Source organism: Mus musculus, chromosome 2, assembly GCF_000001635.26.
Source record: "Mus musculus strain C57BL/6J chromosome 2, GRCm38.p6 C57BL/6J".
Taxonomy (NCBI): domain Eukaryota; kingdom Metazoa; phylum Chordata; class Mammalia; order Rodentia; family Muridae; genus Mus; species Mus musculus.
In genome coordinates, this window is record NC_000068.7 from 32,784,844 (window position 1) to 32,798,371 (window position 13,528).

Consider the following 13,528-nt stretch of genomic DNA (forward strand, 5'->3'; position numbering starts at 1 on the left):
AGGGTTTCTCAGTTTAACCCTAGCTGTCCTGGAACTTACTCTGTAGACCAGGCTGGTCTTGAACTCAGAAATTCGCCTGTCTTTGCCTCCCAAGTGCTGGGATTAAAGGTGTGCGCCACCAGGCCCAGCTTGGGAGATCTTTAAAGCTTAGTGGCAGGGATCAATCTGTCCAGTGCCATCCCAAGTAGATGAAGTTCTTCTGAAGCTTTGATCTTGTCCCCTGGAGTCAGGGGTCAGCATACAGGTATGGGATGGGAGCCAGTGGGCATCCTGCTGGCAGCTGCTCTAGCTGGCTCCTCGCGTCTCCAGCCTCTCAGCACTGAGCCATCATACCAGGCACACTGGGCTTTTTTTGGTTCATGATGGTGTCTGCTCTTTGGTCCCCAGGCTTTCTTGGGGACGGACCATCACTATACTCAGTGATGACTGGACACTTGGTGTCACTTTGAGGATGTCACAGAAGGGAATATCTATCATATGCAAAGCCCTAGAGGGGATGCCGCTCGGGTCTGCCAGATTCTCTCAGCCCCTGTAATTCCGACTCCATGGGAGCCACAGCTTATGGTTTGGGATCCAGGGCTACTGGGCTAGCAGTTTCTGCTTTGACTGTGCTTTGGCCTGCTGCAGTATCTTCCACACTGAAGGTGTGCTACAGCTTTTGGAGGAGCGGCCCCAGGTTTCCTCTGAGCTCTGGGACACTAAGAGCTAAGGCTTCCAGAGGACAGTATGGTACAGAGGACAGTATGGTACAGAGGACAGTATGGTACAGAGGACAGTATGGTACAGAGGACAGTATGGTTCTTTGCTGTTTGGTGGAATTACGGTGGAGAGGAATAAAGAAAGCCTGGGCCAATAGATGTCAGAAAAGACGAGGATAGCCCAGCATGGCCATGAATACCTGTAGTCTCAGCTTCTTTGAGTGGGGTGGGGGGTGGGGGCACAACACAAGTTCAAGGTCAGTTTGAGCAACTTAGCTCGAGTCTGTCTCAAAATAAGAAAACATGGGCCAGCAATATGGCTCACTGGGTAAAACTGCCTGTAATGCCCAGAACAGTGGAAGAAGAAAAGTTGTTCTCTGACCTCTGCATGCACATCACTGCACACACACAAGTACAGTGATAATAAAACAGAACAAGGAACAAGTGAACAAAAGCCTAAACAGCAGAAAGAGGCTAGAGGTCCACTCCCACAGTGCGAGGGAGAAGGAATAAGTGGTATTTATGCTGCTTTCTTACTCAGTTTAGAATTCAAGTCCGCAGCTGGAGAGATGGCTTAGAGGTTAAGAGCATAGCTGCTCTTCCAGAGGTTGTGAAATCGATTCCCAGCAACCACATGGAGGTTCACAACCATCTGCAGTGGAATCTGATGCCTTCTTCTAGTGATTCTGAGGACAGCCATAGTGTACTCATATACATAAAATAAATATTTTTTAAAAATAGAATTCAAGTCCCTGTGTTGGATCCCATTCCAGGCATTCTGATGACCTGACATTGGCCCAGTTATCTGAAGTCTCCCAGGAGTGAGCTTGACCAAAGCCTGCATCCCTCCGAGCCCCAGCTTCCTCATCTGTAGTGGCAGGGGACCCACCTAACACCTATCTATGAGAGGCCTGGCGTGATTGCTCCATGGCTGTCTTCACCATAGTCTGCTTAGAAAGGGAATCTTGGAGGAGCTGAGTGGGATGTTCTACAAGCCACATTTGCAACCATCCACATGTGTTCAACTGGGATTGCGAAGCTCACTTCAGCTGAGCTTGTTCACTGTTGACCTTCCCTTTTAGGAAGGGATGGGGGCAGTCCCTGGGCCCACCTGTGCATCCAGCTGCCCCTCCCAACCAGCTGTATGCAGTTCTGCCCTAACTGCATGTGGCTTCAGGGTTTGGGGGAGGGGGCTGGTATATGTAGGTTGGGGAAGAAGAAGGAGGGAACACCATCTCTGTAGACATCAAATCTCCAGCGACACAGCTTTGGGCTTCCCCAGGCTCCCAGTTGTCGCCCTCACTCAAGCTCCGAGCCCAGTAAACTCTCATTGGTTCTCCAGGGGAACCTTTGGTGGAATCAAACTTTGGTTTGTCTTTAGGACCTAAGAAAGGTGTGTATATGTTACTTTCCTCTGCTCCCCAACACACTCCCCTGGGCAAAAATTTTGGGGACAGGTGCAAAATCTACAAAGTAACCTCGAGTTGATACATTCCTTCCTGCAGTGAAAGTGTCATTTTCTGTTACTGTGACAAGAGAGCTGAGGCTTTACAGAGGTTTAGTTGACTTAAAAAAAAATGTAGCTGGGCGTGGTGGCACACGCCTTTAATCCCAGCACTCGGGAGGCAGAGGCAGGCGGATTTCTGAGTTCGAGGCCAGCCTAGTCTACAAAGTGAGCTCCAGGACAGCCAGGGCTATACAGAGAAACCCTGTCTTGAAAAAACAAAAACAAACAAACAAACAAAACCCCCCAAAAAACAAACAAACAAAATGTTGTGTATATCTACATGTAGTTCCCAAGGACGCCAGAAGAGGGAGTCAGATTCTTGGAACTGGAGTTATAGGCCGTTGTGACTTCTTATCCTGTGGGCATCAAACTCCAGTCCTCAGAAGCGCTCCTAACTGCTGAGCCATCTCTCCAGCACTAACTAGGTTTTTTATGTTTTACAAGACAGGGTTTCTCTGGCTGTCCTATAACTCAATCTGTACACCAGGCTGGCCTTGACAGAGACCCGCCTGTGGCAGAGGCATTCTAGACGGTTGAAAAGAAGCTCTTCATGTCAAGGCAGGTCCTTATTTATTTTTATTTATTCATTCATTTGAGACAGTGTCTCCCTATGTTGCCTTGGCTAGGCCTGTAACTAATTATGTAGGCCTGACTGGTTGAACTCGAGAGATCCCCCTGCCTCTGCCTCCCAAGTCCTGGGACTAAAGATGGATGCCCATCGCCGAGGCAGCATCTTTTTTCTGCCTGAGGCTAGAGCCAAGCTTTGTACCCCAGATGGGAGATAGGTACAGATGCAATGCAAGCCACAACCCCCTGGATCCAGAAGCCTCCAAGCCCCAGCTGTGGGGTGGCTGGCCTCCTCTATAGTCCTCAAAGTCAAACCAGCTCTGCAGTGGGCCCAGGCACCATGAGTGAGAGCTGACGTCTTTATTAGACTCAAATGCTGCAGTACAGGACGGTACAGAGCGGTACACGGTTGTGCTTCCATACTTTAAACACTGAGATTCAAGAGTTTCAAGTTAACAAGTTTCAAGACAGACTAGCTTTTTTTTAAATATCCATTTGAGAAATTATTTATATAAATAACATAAAGGAAACCCCACATGTTCGACAAACAAGATCCTGAAGCATGAGCATTGCTTGACCGGAGGAAGGGATGGGAGAAGCGCTACAGAAGAAATCAACCGGTGCTAGTGTGGTTCAGTCCTAAGGGAAAAGGTTCACTGGAGAGGAGCAGGGGAGAGGCCTGAGAACTAAGGAGAAGAGAGACTCTAGAGTCAGGGAGGGAGAAGGGCACAGGACACCTGCGGCAGGCGTACACCACGTTTGCGAAGACAGCACGAGACACAGTAATACGTACAAATCTGCGGGAGGGAGGGGCGGGGACTGGGCTGGGGACATTTTTGTGACTTCCACTGTCTTTGTTTCACGACTACAGCAGCAGGGTGAGCAGCATGCTCAGGGGGCTGCTGCGTCCTGAGGGTGGAGACCATCCTTCCAGCATCGGCTTCTGGAATTTCTGCTTTATAGCTAGCTATGTTTTATACAGTGATGACTAATACAAAGAATAAAATGATCCTTTTCATACAACCACAATGACACATGACTGTACACTACACAAACTTAAGATTGATGAAGTATCTTAAACTGAGGGGACTCTGACTAAGCAGCAGGGCCCCCATTCTTCAGGCCTAGCTCCTACAGCAAAGCACCCTTGACCAGAGTGCCAAACTCACAGCTTCCAGCCCACCCCTGACCCTTGGCCTCTATCCAAACTGTGTTCAAGCAGGGGGCTGGTCAGACCTAACTCTGGAGGCTCCGAGGGCACTAGGCAGGCTGATTTAGCCTGAAGGGCTTAACTTGTTACAACAGTATGGACACAGATCAGGGAAAGCAGTGCCAGGCTCTGGAGACCACACTGGCCGGCACTCAGACTGGCTTCCTGTGGACACCCTAAGCCTCCCCCATAGGTGCAAAGAGGAGGCTCGTTCCACGCCAGCCTCCAGAGGTGTCTGCTCATCGCTGAGAACAGGGAGCGAGCAGGGGCTAGCGAGAACATCACTCCCTCAGCATGTCCTATCCGGGGAACAAACACCAACAAGGACAGAAATGAATCCAACCAAGCTTGGAGAGACACCCACACATCTACCTTTCCATATTCAAGCAATGTGCACACGCGGGACAGGGCTATATACAGGTCACGGGGTCATAAATAAGGGAGAATTCACTCGGTCCGGAGTTCTGACGCTTCTGCAGTGTGGAGCTTGCATGTGAACTTACTGTGGGATACATACAGAAGATGCTCATTTTTAAAAAACAACACATTACTCTCTTGCTTTTCAGAGGACAAGATGGGGTGTCATCGCACAGGAGAAGAACTCAGCACGGCAACGGGGTGGCCAGGGCGTGCAGGGCTGGGGAGGCAGCAGAGTAACCGAGGTGGCGCACGGGGGAGCTGCAGAGCATTTTGGGAAGGGAGCCGGGGTTTTGGGGGGCAGCTTATTTTTTAACTGCTTATTTCTTCATCTGTTTTATTCAGCTTCTTCAGCGTGTCCAGCAGTTTCTGTGGGGTGAGAATGTGCGTGGATCCTGGGAAGGCAGAGAAGACAGTGAGCTCACTCACCTGTGGTGGCCTGAGGCTTCTGTCCCCGACTCTCCATCCCCCCAACCCTGGTCTGGGTCCAGTGGAAGCTGGGAAGGGTTTGGGGATGGAACCCTTGGGTCCCCGTCAACTAGGCTAAGGAAGCATTTAGGCTCACGCAGGGTCCCAGGATGACCCAGAGCCATCTGTCAGGTGATGGGTGACTGCTTCATTCTCTCTTGAAGTTAAGGTGAAGCCAGGTAGAGAAATTTCAAATATGGCAAGAGACAGTGGCTGAGAAGGGCAGAGGCTTGGAGGTGTCTCTATGTAGAGAGAATGGTGCCTGGCAGGGCATGGGGACCCACTAACCTCTGGGAGCCGGCATGTTGGTGCTGGCACAGTGGGGGACCTCAGGTGTGAGGGAAAGGGCGGGGACCTGAGGCCTTACCTTGTGGAGACCGTATTGTAAGAGACTTGTATTGTAAGAGATTAGAAATGCTTGCAAAAGTTTAAGCTAATGGAATCAGATATACTTCTAGAGCAAAGGTTAAAAAAAATACAAATAAAATTTTAAATGAAGGCCTTTTCCATAGAGATGTAGGTGCACTAAAATGATGCATGGACCAAGTGGTTTGGGCATGGACTTGATCAAACAGAATGAAGGTGACGGTGGTGTGAGCATGAGGCGTGCATGCGCGTGGCAGTGGGTGCAAAGCAGGGTCCTGGTGGAACAGGAGAGCCAAAGGAAAGGTCTGTTCTTGAAAATGTGCCTCCCTGGGGAAGGGACCTGCAAGCAGTAGGCCTCTGTGGGAGTGGGGAGCCGAGATCCCATTCCAGACTTCTGTTCCAAGGGCAGGAACAAGGTGCCTTGCTCCCCGCGCCCCCGACACCACCTGCTTAGTGACCTAGAAGCTTCCTGGTCAGTGTGGACCAGCAGAAGAGCAGCAATCTGAGGGGCTCTTCCAGGTCCTGTCTCTGCATTCACTGTTCTGGTCCAGAAGTCCATCCCTGGCTATGCCCTGGGGTCAACAAGCATGCTGCCCTGAATGTTCTCTGTACTGGCCCTGGGCTTTAAGGATTGTTCCATTAATCTGCAGAGGTGCAGCTCCTTACACAGAGTGGATGTGTAGTCAGGAGCATTTTATTCTGCCCGTCTGCTCAAGCACACTCACTGCAGTGAGCTAGCTAGTCTTCCTAGGAGTCCTAGGGCAGGCCAAAGGCCTTCCCAAGTGAAGGGTCATCAGCATGAGCTAGTGCCAGAGGGAGGGCTGTCCTCCACTCCCTCCATGCTGGGGCTCTGGATCCAGTGAGGAGTGGCCTAGGGCTTCCTAAAGTCAACAAGGAACATACTGGTGAGAGAATGCCCTGCTCCCAGTGCTGGAAACTGGTCCAGGAAACTGGAAGTTTTGATCTGGAAGGTGAATTTAAAGGGGCTCCTTTGATCAGAGGCTTGTTTCAAAGGCCCTCCTCACTTTTCACATGTACATTCAGAAAGTCGGGGAGCTAGATCTAGAATTTTCTGATACTATCTTATTCCTAGTCTTTACTGAAGGACAAGTGTAGAACTAAATCTTGTTGAGCCGGTGAGGCCTCGCTTAGTAGAAGGCTAGTTCCCTTGATCCAGGTCACCCATAGCCAGGTCCTGACGTCCAACAACCTGAACTGTCTCAGTACTGCACAAGGAACTCAGTACCATCCACACCTCAAAGTGAGCGAGGCGAGCCCCTAAGTTGTATTTTACAATTGATCTCATGTTAGTCTCCAAAAGATTGGCTACACTGGCCTTGTCCTCAAGAATGTTGAGGCTCTTCCAGGCCACGCAGCTGGGTGATTGTGAAATGCCGGCAGTGCCGCCAAAGATGAAGTCGAGGCACACTCAAATACCATCTCATTCTTCAAAGACTTAGGGGGTGGCTCTCTGGATTAAGAGCTCCCTGGAGCCTTCTGGGAAAGAAGCCAGCCTTATCAGAGGGACATACAAGGGATGCTTGTATGTCAGAACCAACAGCCCAACCAGGAACACAGCAAAATATTCTCTATATAAGCACACACAAAAACCAGACAAGTGAAAGGTTGATGGGGGTGATGGGGGCACACGCCTTTAATCCCAGCACTCAAAAGGCAGAGGCAGAGCCAGAGGCAGAGCCAGAGGCAGGTGGATCTTTGTGAGTTTGAAACTAGCCTGGTCTACAGAGCTAGTTCCAGGACAGATACACAGAGATACTGTCTTGAAAAACAAAACAACCCTCATAAGTATGTGCACTCAATAGGTCTAATCTAGCCTGAGAGTTCTTTCACTTGTTTTTGTTCCTTTTTAAAAACAACTTTCATTTTATATATGTGAGTGTTTTACCTTCAACGTTTCAGTGCACCACATCTGACCCTGGTGCTCAACGAGGCCAGAAGAGGGCATTGGATCCCCTGTGACAGGATCCTGTGAGGGTACTAGGAATAGAACCCAGATCCTCTGGAAGAGCAGCCAGTGCTTCTAACCACCAAGCCATTTCTACAACTCTCTCATTTGTTCTGATGGCTTCCTGACCATCCCCTCATGCCTGGCACTACTTACCTGCATCACAAGGTGAAAATGTGAAATTCTAATTATCAGACTTCACTCAGGGCCATGCAGAGGGATGACACATGAGGCTTGAGAGAATTAGGCTTCTTCAACGATCAAGTTTCCCCTAACCCACAGCTGCACTAGTGCCTGAAGAGAGGAGCTAGGAGGACACAAACAGCACTGTCTTCCAGAACACATACTTGCTGGGGCCACTCTCCCTTGTGTCTGGGCTTCATCTTAAAGGTAAGCTCCAAAACTATGACTCTCTAAGGGTCTGCACTACTCTGACTCTGTCACCTGGAAGGTCACAACAGGACAGGTGAATGGCTTTCATTTGCCTCTGGCCTCACTGATTTAGGGCTCTGTGGTTTGCCATTGCTTCATCTCCCTGCTCCCCTCAAGACATATATATTTTAAATTTTATTTATTTATCTTTGTGACAGGGTCTGGCTATTCTCAAACTTGTGTACACCAGGCTGGCCTCAAACTTGCATAGATCTGCCTGCCTCTGCCTTCTAAGAGGCAGATTAAAGTCGTGTGTCACCGTGCCCTGTTAGTTTACTTAGGTTTTAGACACACTGTGTACACTAGGCTGGCTTTGAACTTGAGACCTGAGTGCCTCTGTCTCCTCTGGCCTTGGTGGACAGAAGCTCACCTCTATGCTTTACTGCCTATTGACCGTGCTTCTCAGAGGAGGAGGAGCACAGGGAGGATGGAGCTGAGGTCCAGGCCATGGCCTAGTCCATTTCTTGGCTCACAGCTATTGCCCTGGAGGTGATACCTCTCTGCTGGGGGAAGTGGGGGTAAATGGAGTGGCCTACTATTTCTTCTTGCGGCATGGGAACCACACTAAGCAAGCCAGCTTCTGGTGGTATCTAGTAAGCTTCAGAAGAGCCATGCCCCGAGATGCACAGGAGGCTAGAGGTATGTAAGCATGGCTCCAGGCCTGCACATGACCTACTAAATGCAGACTGATTCAAAGGTGCTTGGGTGCAGTAGCCAGGGCTCTCTCACTGTGGCTTACCGGACACTCCAACTTACTAGCTCACTGGGTCACACATCAACTTATGTTGAAAGGACATTTTCAGAGCCCATAATAAAACAGGGAAAAATACTGAGGAATTACTAACACCGAGTTCCCAACATGCTTAAAGGATAGAAACAGAGCAGGAGTGAGGAGGGTCTATTAAGTCACTGACAGACAGACAGACAGACTGACAGCCTGGATGCTCCTGAGCATCAAGCTTTGGGGTATCAAGAACAGATTTCCCCTGAGGGCTGTAGAGCTTATCAAGAGGAGAGAGAGAGAGAGAGAGAGAGAGAGAGAGAGAGAGAGAGAGAGAGAGAGAGGTGTCTTCCCTTCTTCCTCCTCTTGCAAGGGTCACTCCTCATGCCAAGCAACCTGTCTACCACTAAGGCACATCCCAGCCCTCTTTTTACTTTTTAAAAATGCTTTAATTTTATTTTAATTATGCATAAGAGTGTGAGTGTGCACTCATGAATGCAGGTGCCCACAGAGAGGCATTGGATACTCTGGAGCCAGGGTTACAGGAGGTTGTGAGTGGCTGGATGTGGGTGCTGGGAACAGAATCTGGGGCTTCTCCAAGAGCACTATGTGCTCTTAACCACTGAGCCATCTCTCCAGCTACGTTTTTACTTTTTATTTTGAGACGCAGGCTTGTTAAATTGCCCAGGCTGGTCTTGAACTCACTCTGTAGCCCAGGTGGGCCTTGGACCTGCCTCTGCCTGCTGAGTGGCTGGGACACCAGCCTACCCTGCTGGCCTGGAGTAAAAGCAGAACAAGAGAGTGCAGTTTCTGCAGCGTGGGGTGTGGTGAGCAGTGCTATCACGGAACCTACAGCAGCTGAAGGGTGGTCATCCCTCAGCACTGTACCTGTCCCTCTGCCATCCACTGGCCCGGAGCCTCCTCTATCCCCTGTTATTCCCCTCTCACCCTCAGGTGCTGTGGACATCTCCCTAGTGTCGGCCTTTACCTGTGGCCATCCTGAATGTCCGCTGGCCTCACTCTCAGGCTTGCATACCCTGTAGGAGCCTGCATTTCATCCTGGGCAGCTGGCTTGGGTACCAGGCCTCAGACAGCCCTATCCCTAGGCTCCTCTTTGAGGAGTAGTCACATAGCTACTGTCACTTGGCCTAACCCCACTGACTGCACAGCGTTCACCCAGGGCGGGAGTGAGCTGGCGGGTGGAGCCCAGGGTGTGAAGGTGGCACTGGACACATTTTCAATTGGCATTAAGAACCGCAAGCATTTTCTTGGAAAAAGGAAATCAAAGAAATGATAAAGTAAAAAGAGAAAAAGAAAGAAAGAGAGTGACAGGATCATCAAAGAAAGCCCTTCGGAGTGGAAGAGTTTCTTTCTGGAATAAGCTGCTTTTACTTTGTCTCTTTGGCTCTCACTCCATTGTTGGAGCCTGATCCTCAAAAGATACCCTAGAGGACTCCCTGAAGTCGGGGTGTCTCAGGTCCATGAGGAATTTGGTGGGAGTGAGAATGTGAGTAGAACCTGTGGGAGAATAGAGGCCGGCTGAACGAGGCGCCCCGGACACGCCAACGGAGGCCCCAGTGCCCAAAGCTGGAGAGGCGTGAGAGGCGAAGCATGCACGGGCACATGCACACACGTATGCAGGCATGCACAAAACACGTGAGGCACACGGCGGATGGTGGCTGCTTTCAGAAGCCCCTCCATGAACCCACATGGGCAGCTCTCTGTCCCTGGGTCTCCACCCTCCCCCTGCACAAGGAACCTTAAGGAAGGTCCAAAGGGGAAAAGGAAGGGTCACACCCAAAGCTTGGCTGTGACAGCTACTGTCCAGGGAAGCTGTGTTTGAGCTCAGAGTCCTCTAACACATGCATGCAACACATATGCAGGCAGTGAGCAGGGAACACTCATGGGGCCTATGTCACAGACAGAAAAACAAGCAGGGAAATGAATCGTGGCTGCCTGTGGGAGCTGGGGAGGGGTGTGCAGTCTTCCCATGTAGTTGTGCAAAGGTGATGACCCCCTCATGCCTGTCTGGGCAAACCCAGAAACTGTAATCTTACTGCCCTATGGAGCCTGCTTGCTTGGACAGCTTGGGGAGTCCCGGGACTGGGTCATCCAAATTGGATAGACAGAAGTGACACTCGCTGAGATGACCTCACCTGGGAGTGTGGACAGGCGCCTGTGCGCTGAGGGAAGCCTTTCTGGCTGGGCAGCTGAGGGCCGCCTCTCTAGCAGTGCACATGAACCCAATTGAACCCAGATTTCTCTCCCTTGATTGTCTGTCAGCCCTAGATGCTGCAGATGATTCTGGAGACAGGGAGCAGGCCGTGCCGTCTGCCACACAGACCATCTTCCCCCAGTGGCTTATGCTCTTTTGGAAGTGAACAGGAAATACAAGAAAGGGTGTGGCAGCCCAGAAGGTCAGGGCCTGGGTAGGACACCCTTCTGACCCTTCCGACCACTGGGTCAGCAGCATCCATGGACACGCACGCTGTCTGTCTACCTCCAACAGAGGGTGAGGTGGTCAGTAGTGACAGCCCTGCCATCAGGCAAGGTAATGATATGGCTTGGAGAGAGCCTCTCTTTCTTAAGTGACTGCACTCGGGCAGTGTCATTGTATGGATTTGGGACTCTATGCCCAGGCTCTTTCCATTCCAAAATGCTGTCCTTCAGCAAGAGACACAGTGTGGCAGACAGCCCTGGCTTCTGCTATCCGGGGCCAAGTGGTGCTGGGGTGAGGGAGGCCCTAAGATGGAAGTGCCAGGAAGCATGGGATGGAGTGAAGGAGCAGTGAGGCCACAGCAGAACACATGCTTTGCTTACCTATCAGCACTTCCCACTTGCCGTTGGCCTGGGTCACTTCGTAAGCACAGCGCATCTCATTCAGGCTCACACCCCCAAGGATGAAAATAATGAGGCGGGGACCGCTGCGGTACTCCCCGGGGGCCTTATTCTTGTGCCAATGTCCATAGCGGGCACTGAGGGAGAGAGAGCAGATACAGGTGGCTTGTTACCCGGAGCCTCACACAGCGGCATGGCGCTGCTCCCATGCTCATCAGTGCTGCACTGCAGGGGCCTGAGCTGTGACTGCCACTCTCATAAATACCCAGGCTCCTCTCAGCAGCTTTGCCTGGATGGTTCTCACCCAGATGTCTGGGCTTGCCTGGGACTCTGCATCACTGAGTATCAAGTTTGCACACTGCTCACATGTAAAGAAGCTTGTGGAAGCCAGGCTTTCTGGTACTATATCCCCAGGGACAGACAGCACTTGCTCACTAACAAGTCACAATCTAACAGGATGGGAAATGCTGACCACCATGGGCCAGAGCCAGGGCCGCAGGGCACTGCTCAGGCATTACCAGGAGGTAAGGAGCAGCTCAGCCTTCAGTAACAAACCTCCCTCTGTCCCTGCACTTCCTCAGTAGGGACCTAGCCTCAGACACAAGCCAGGACGATGAAAAACATGACAGAGAGGAAGCAAGTCCTCTCTGGACACCAGAACGCTCCACCCTGCTTCATCACGACAGCCCCGGATGCAGTGGGACACTACCAGTCTCTCCTGGGCCCAACTGGCCCAGCAAGTGCAGCCCTTGGAGGCTGTACTTTATTCCACAGCTGGCAATGGCTTGTTCCATCCCAGGGAATGCCAATGCCACAGAGCCACTGCAGACCTCTGGCCCATGACCAGGTAAAGGCCAATGGTGAAGACAGAAAGAAGAAAAGCCAGAGACAAGCCATTGAAAAGGGACAGCGGCTGGCACCCTAGAGCGTTTCTGGTCATGGTGGAGCACACCTTAAATCCCAGCCTTGGAAGGCAGATATCACTGGTGGATCTCTGTGAGTTCAAGGTCAGGCTGGTCAGCAGAGTGAGTTCCAGGACAGACAGAGCTACACAAAGAGATCCTGTCTCAAAAACAAAACAAAACAAAACTAGGGCTGAAGAGATGGTTCAACAGTTAAGAGTACTGACTGTTCCTCTGAAGGTCCTGAGTTCAAATCCCAGCAACCACATGGTGGCTCACAACCATCTGTAATGAGATCTGATGCCCTCTTCTGGGGTGTCTGAAGACAGCTACAGTGTACTTAAATAAATAAGTCTTTTTAAAACAAAAAACCAACTAAACAAGCCAGGCAGCAGTGCTGAACACATTTAGTCCCAGCACTGGGAGGCACAAGCAGGTGATCCCTGCGTGTTTAAGGCCAGCCTGGTCTACAGAGTGAGTTCCAGGTTATGCAGGGCTACACAGAGAAACCCTGTGTTCTCGAAAAATAAAAAGAAAACAAAACCCAACAAAGCAAATAAATAAAGACCCCTCAAACCAAACAAAACAAACAAAAGAAGTCAACCCTGGGAAGCAGGTGACTGTCAGCAGCCTCTGACAGCCTCCAGGCTCCCAGCTCAGCCTCCAGTTCCCAGGACACACAGTCTGAATGACTGTCAGCTGGCAGGCACCTGGGCCACCCACCTCAGGCTATGAAGAGAACTGCTATGAACAATGGGCTCCATGACTCAACAGGTAGCTAGAGAAGACTGAAGAGGAGCACTGAATAAAGACCTACAGATTAGAGGGGTGGGGTGTACAGCTTACCTGGCTGCAGTTAAAGTGGTGTGTGTGTGTGTGTGTGTGTGTTTAGGGTGGGTAAATGCAGAGATTCTGAGGTACAAGTAGGCCTGGCTTGTTCCAGGATGAGCAGGGATTGGTGGCTGAGGCAGATGCATGAAAGAAAAGGGAATGAGTTCTTGAAGGCTGGGAACCAAAGGGCAAGCCACATGGCCTGCTGTGAGTCTGGGCCTGCTGCACCTTCGCCATAATGGATGACGTGGGAAGGTTCAAATGGCACGTGCCACTCATAGCCAGATAACCTCACAGCCTCACAGGCAGTGCCCCCTGCTTCCCCCACTTTGCCCTACCTCACAGCAGTGGTGCTGAAGGACGCGGACGAGCGGGTAGAGATGTATGGGTAGTGCTTTGTATCCAGCTTGTCTTCGATAGTGTCCTAGAGAGGAGAGAGAGAGGTCAGGCCACCATGTGCCTGAAAGGGCTGGCAGGAGCTAAATCAAAATGTCAGGCAGTGACCACATCTGTAGCAGGCCTCCTCCTGTGCCTACTGCCACTGCCGGGGACCCAGCATGGACAGGGGGCTAGGACACTCCTTCTGTAGCAGGCTGCCGGACTGC

General features: G+C 51.0%; 1 protein-coding gene across 2 annotated transcripts in view; it reads right to left on the reverse strand.

The window, feature by feature from the left end:
• Nucleotides 1–2,763: 2,763 nt before the first annotated feature.
• Nucleotides 2,764–13,528, reverse strand: part of Stxbp1 (syntaxin binding protein 1) — a 59,631-nt gene continuing 48,866 nt past the window's right edge. The window contains exons 17-20 of one of the 2 annotated variants that reach the window (NM_001113569.1): nucleotides 13,262–13,347; nucleotides 11,173–11,327; nucleotides 9,745–9,870; nucleotides 2,764–4,794 (exon numbers count right to left, since the gene is read on the reverse strand). In NM_001113569.1, the coding sequence (NP_001107041.1) occupies nucleotides 9,761–9,870; nucleotides 11,173–11,327; nucleotides 13,262–13,347 (351 nt within the window). In that variant the 3' untranslated portion in view covers nucleotides 2,764–4,794; nucleotides 9,745–9,760. The remainder of the gene's footprint in view (nucleotides 4,795–9,744; nucleotides 9,871–11,172; nucleotides 11,328–13,261; nucleotides 13,348–13,528) is intronic. The other variant, NM_009295.2, reaches the window with a different exon arrangement.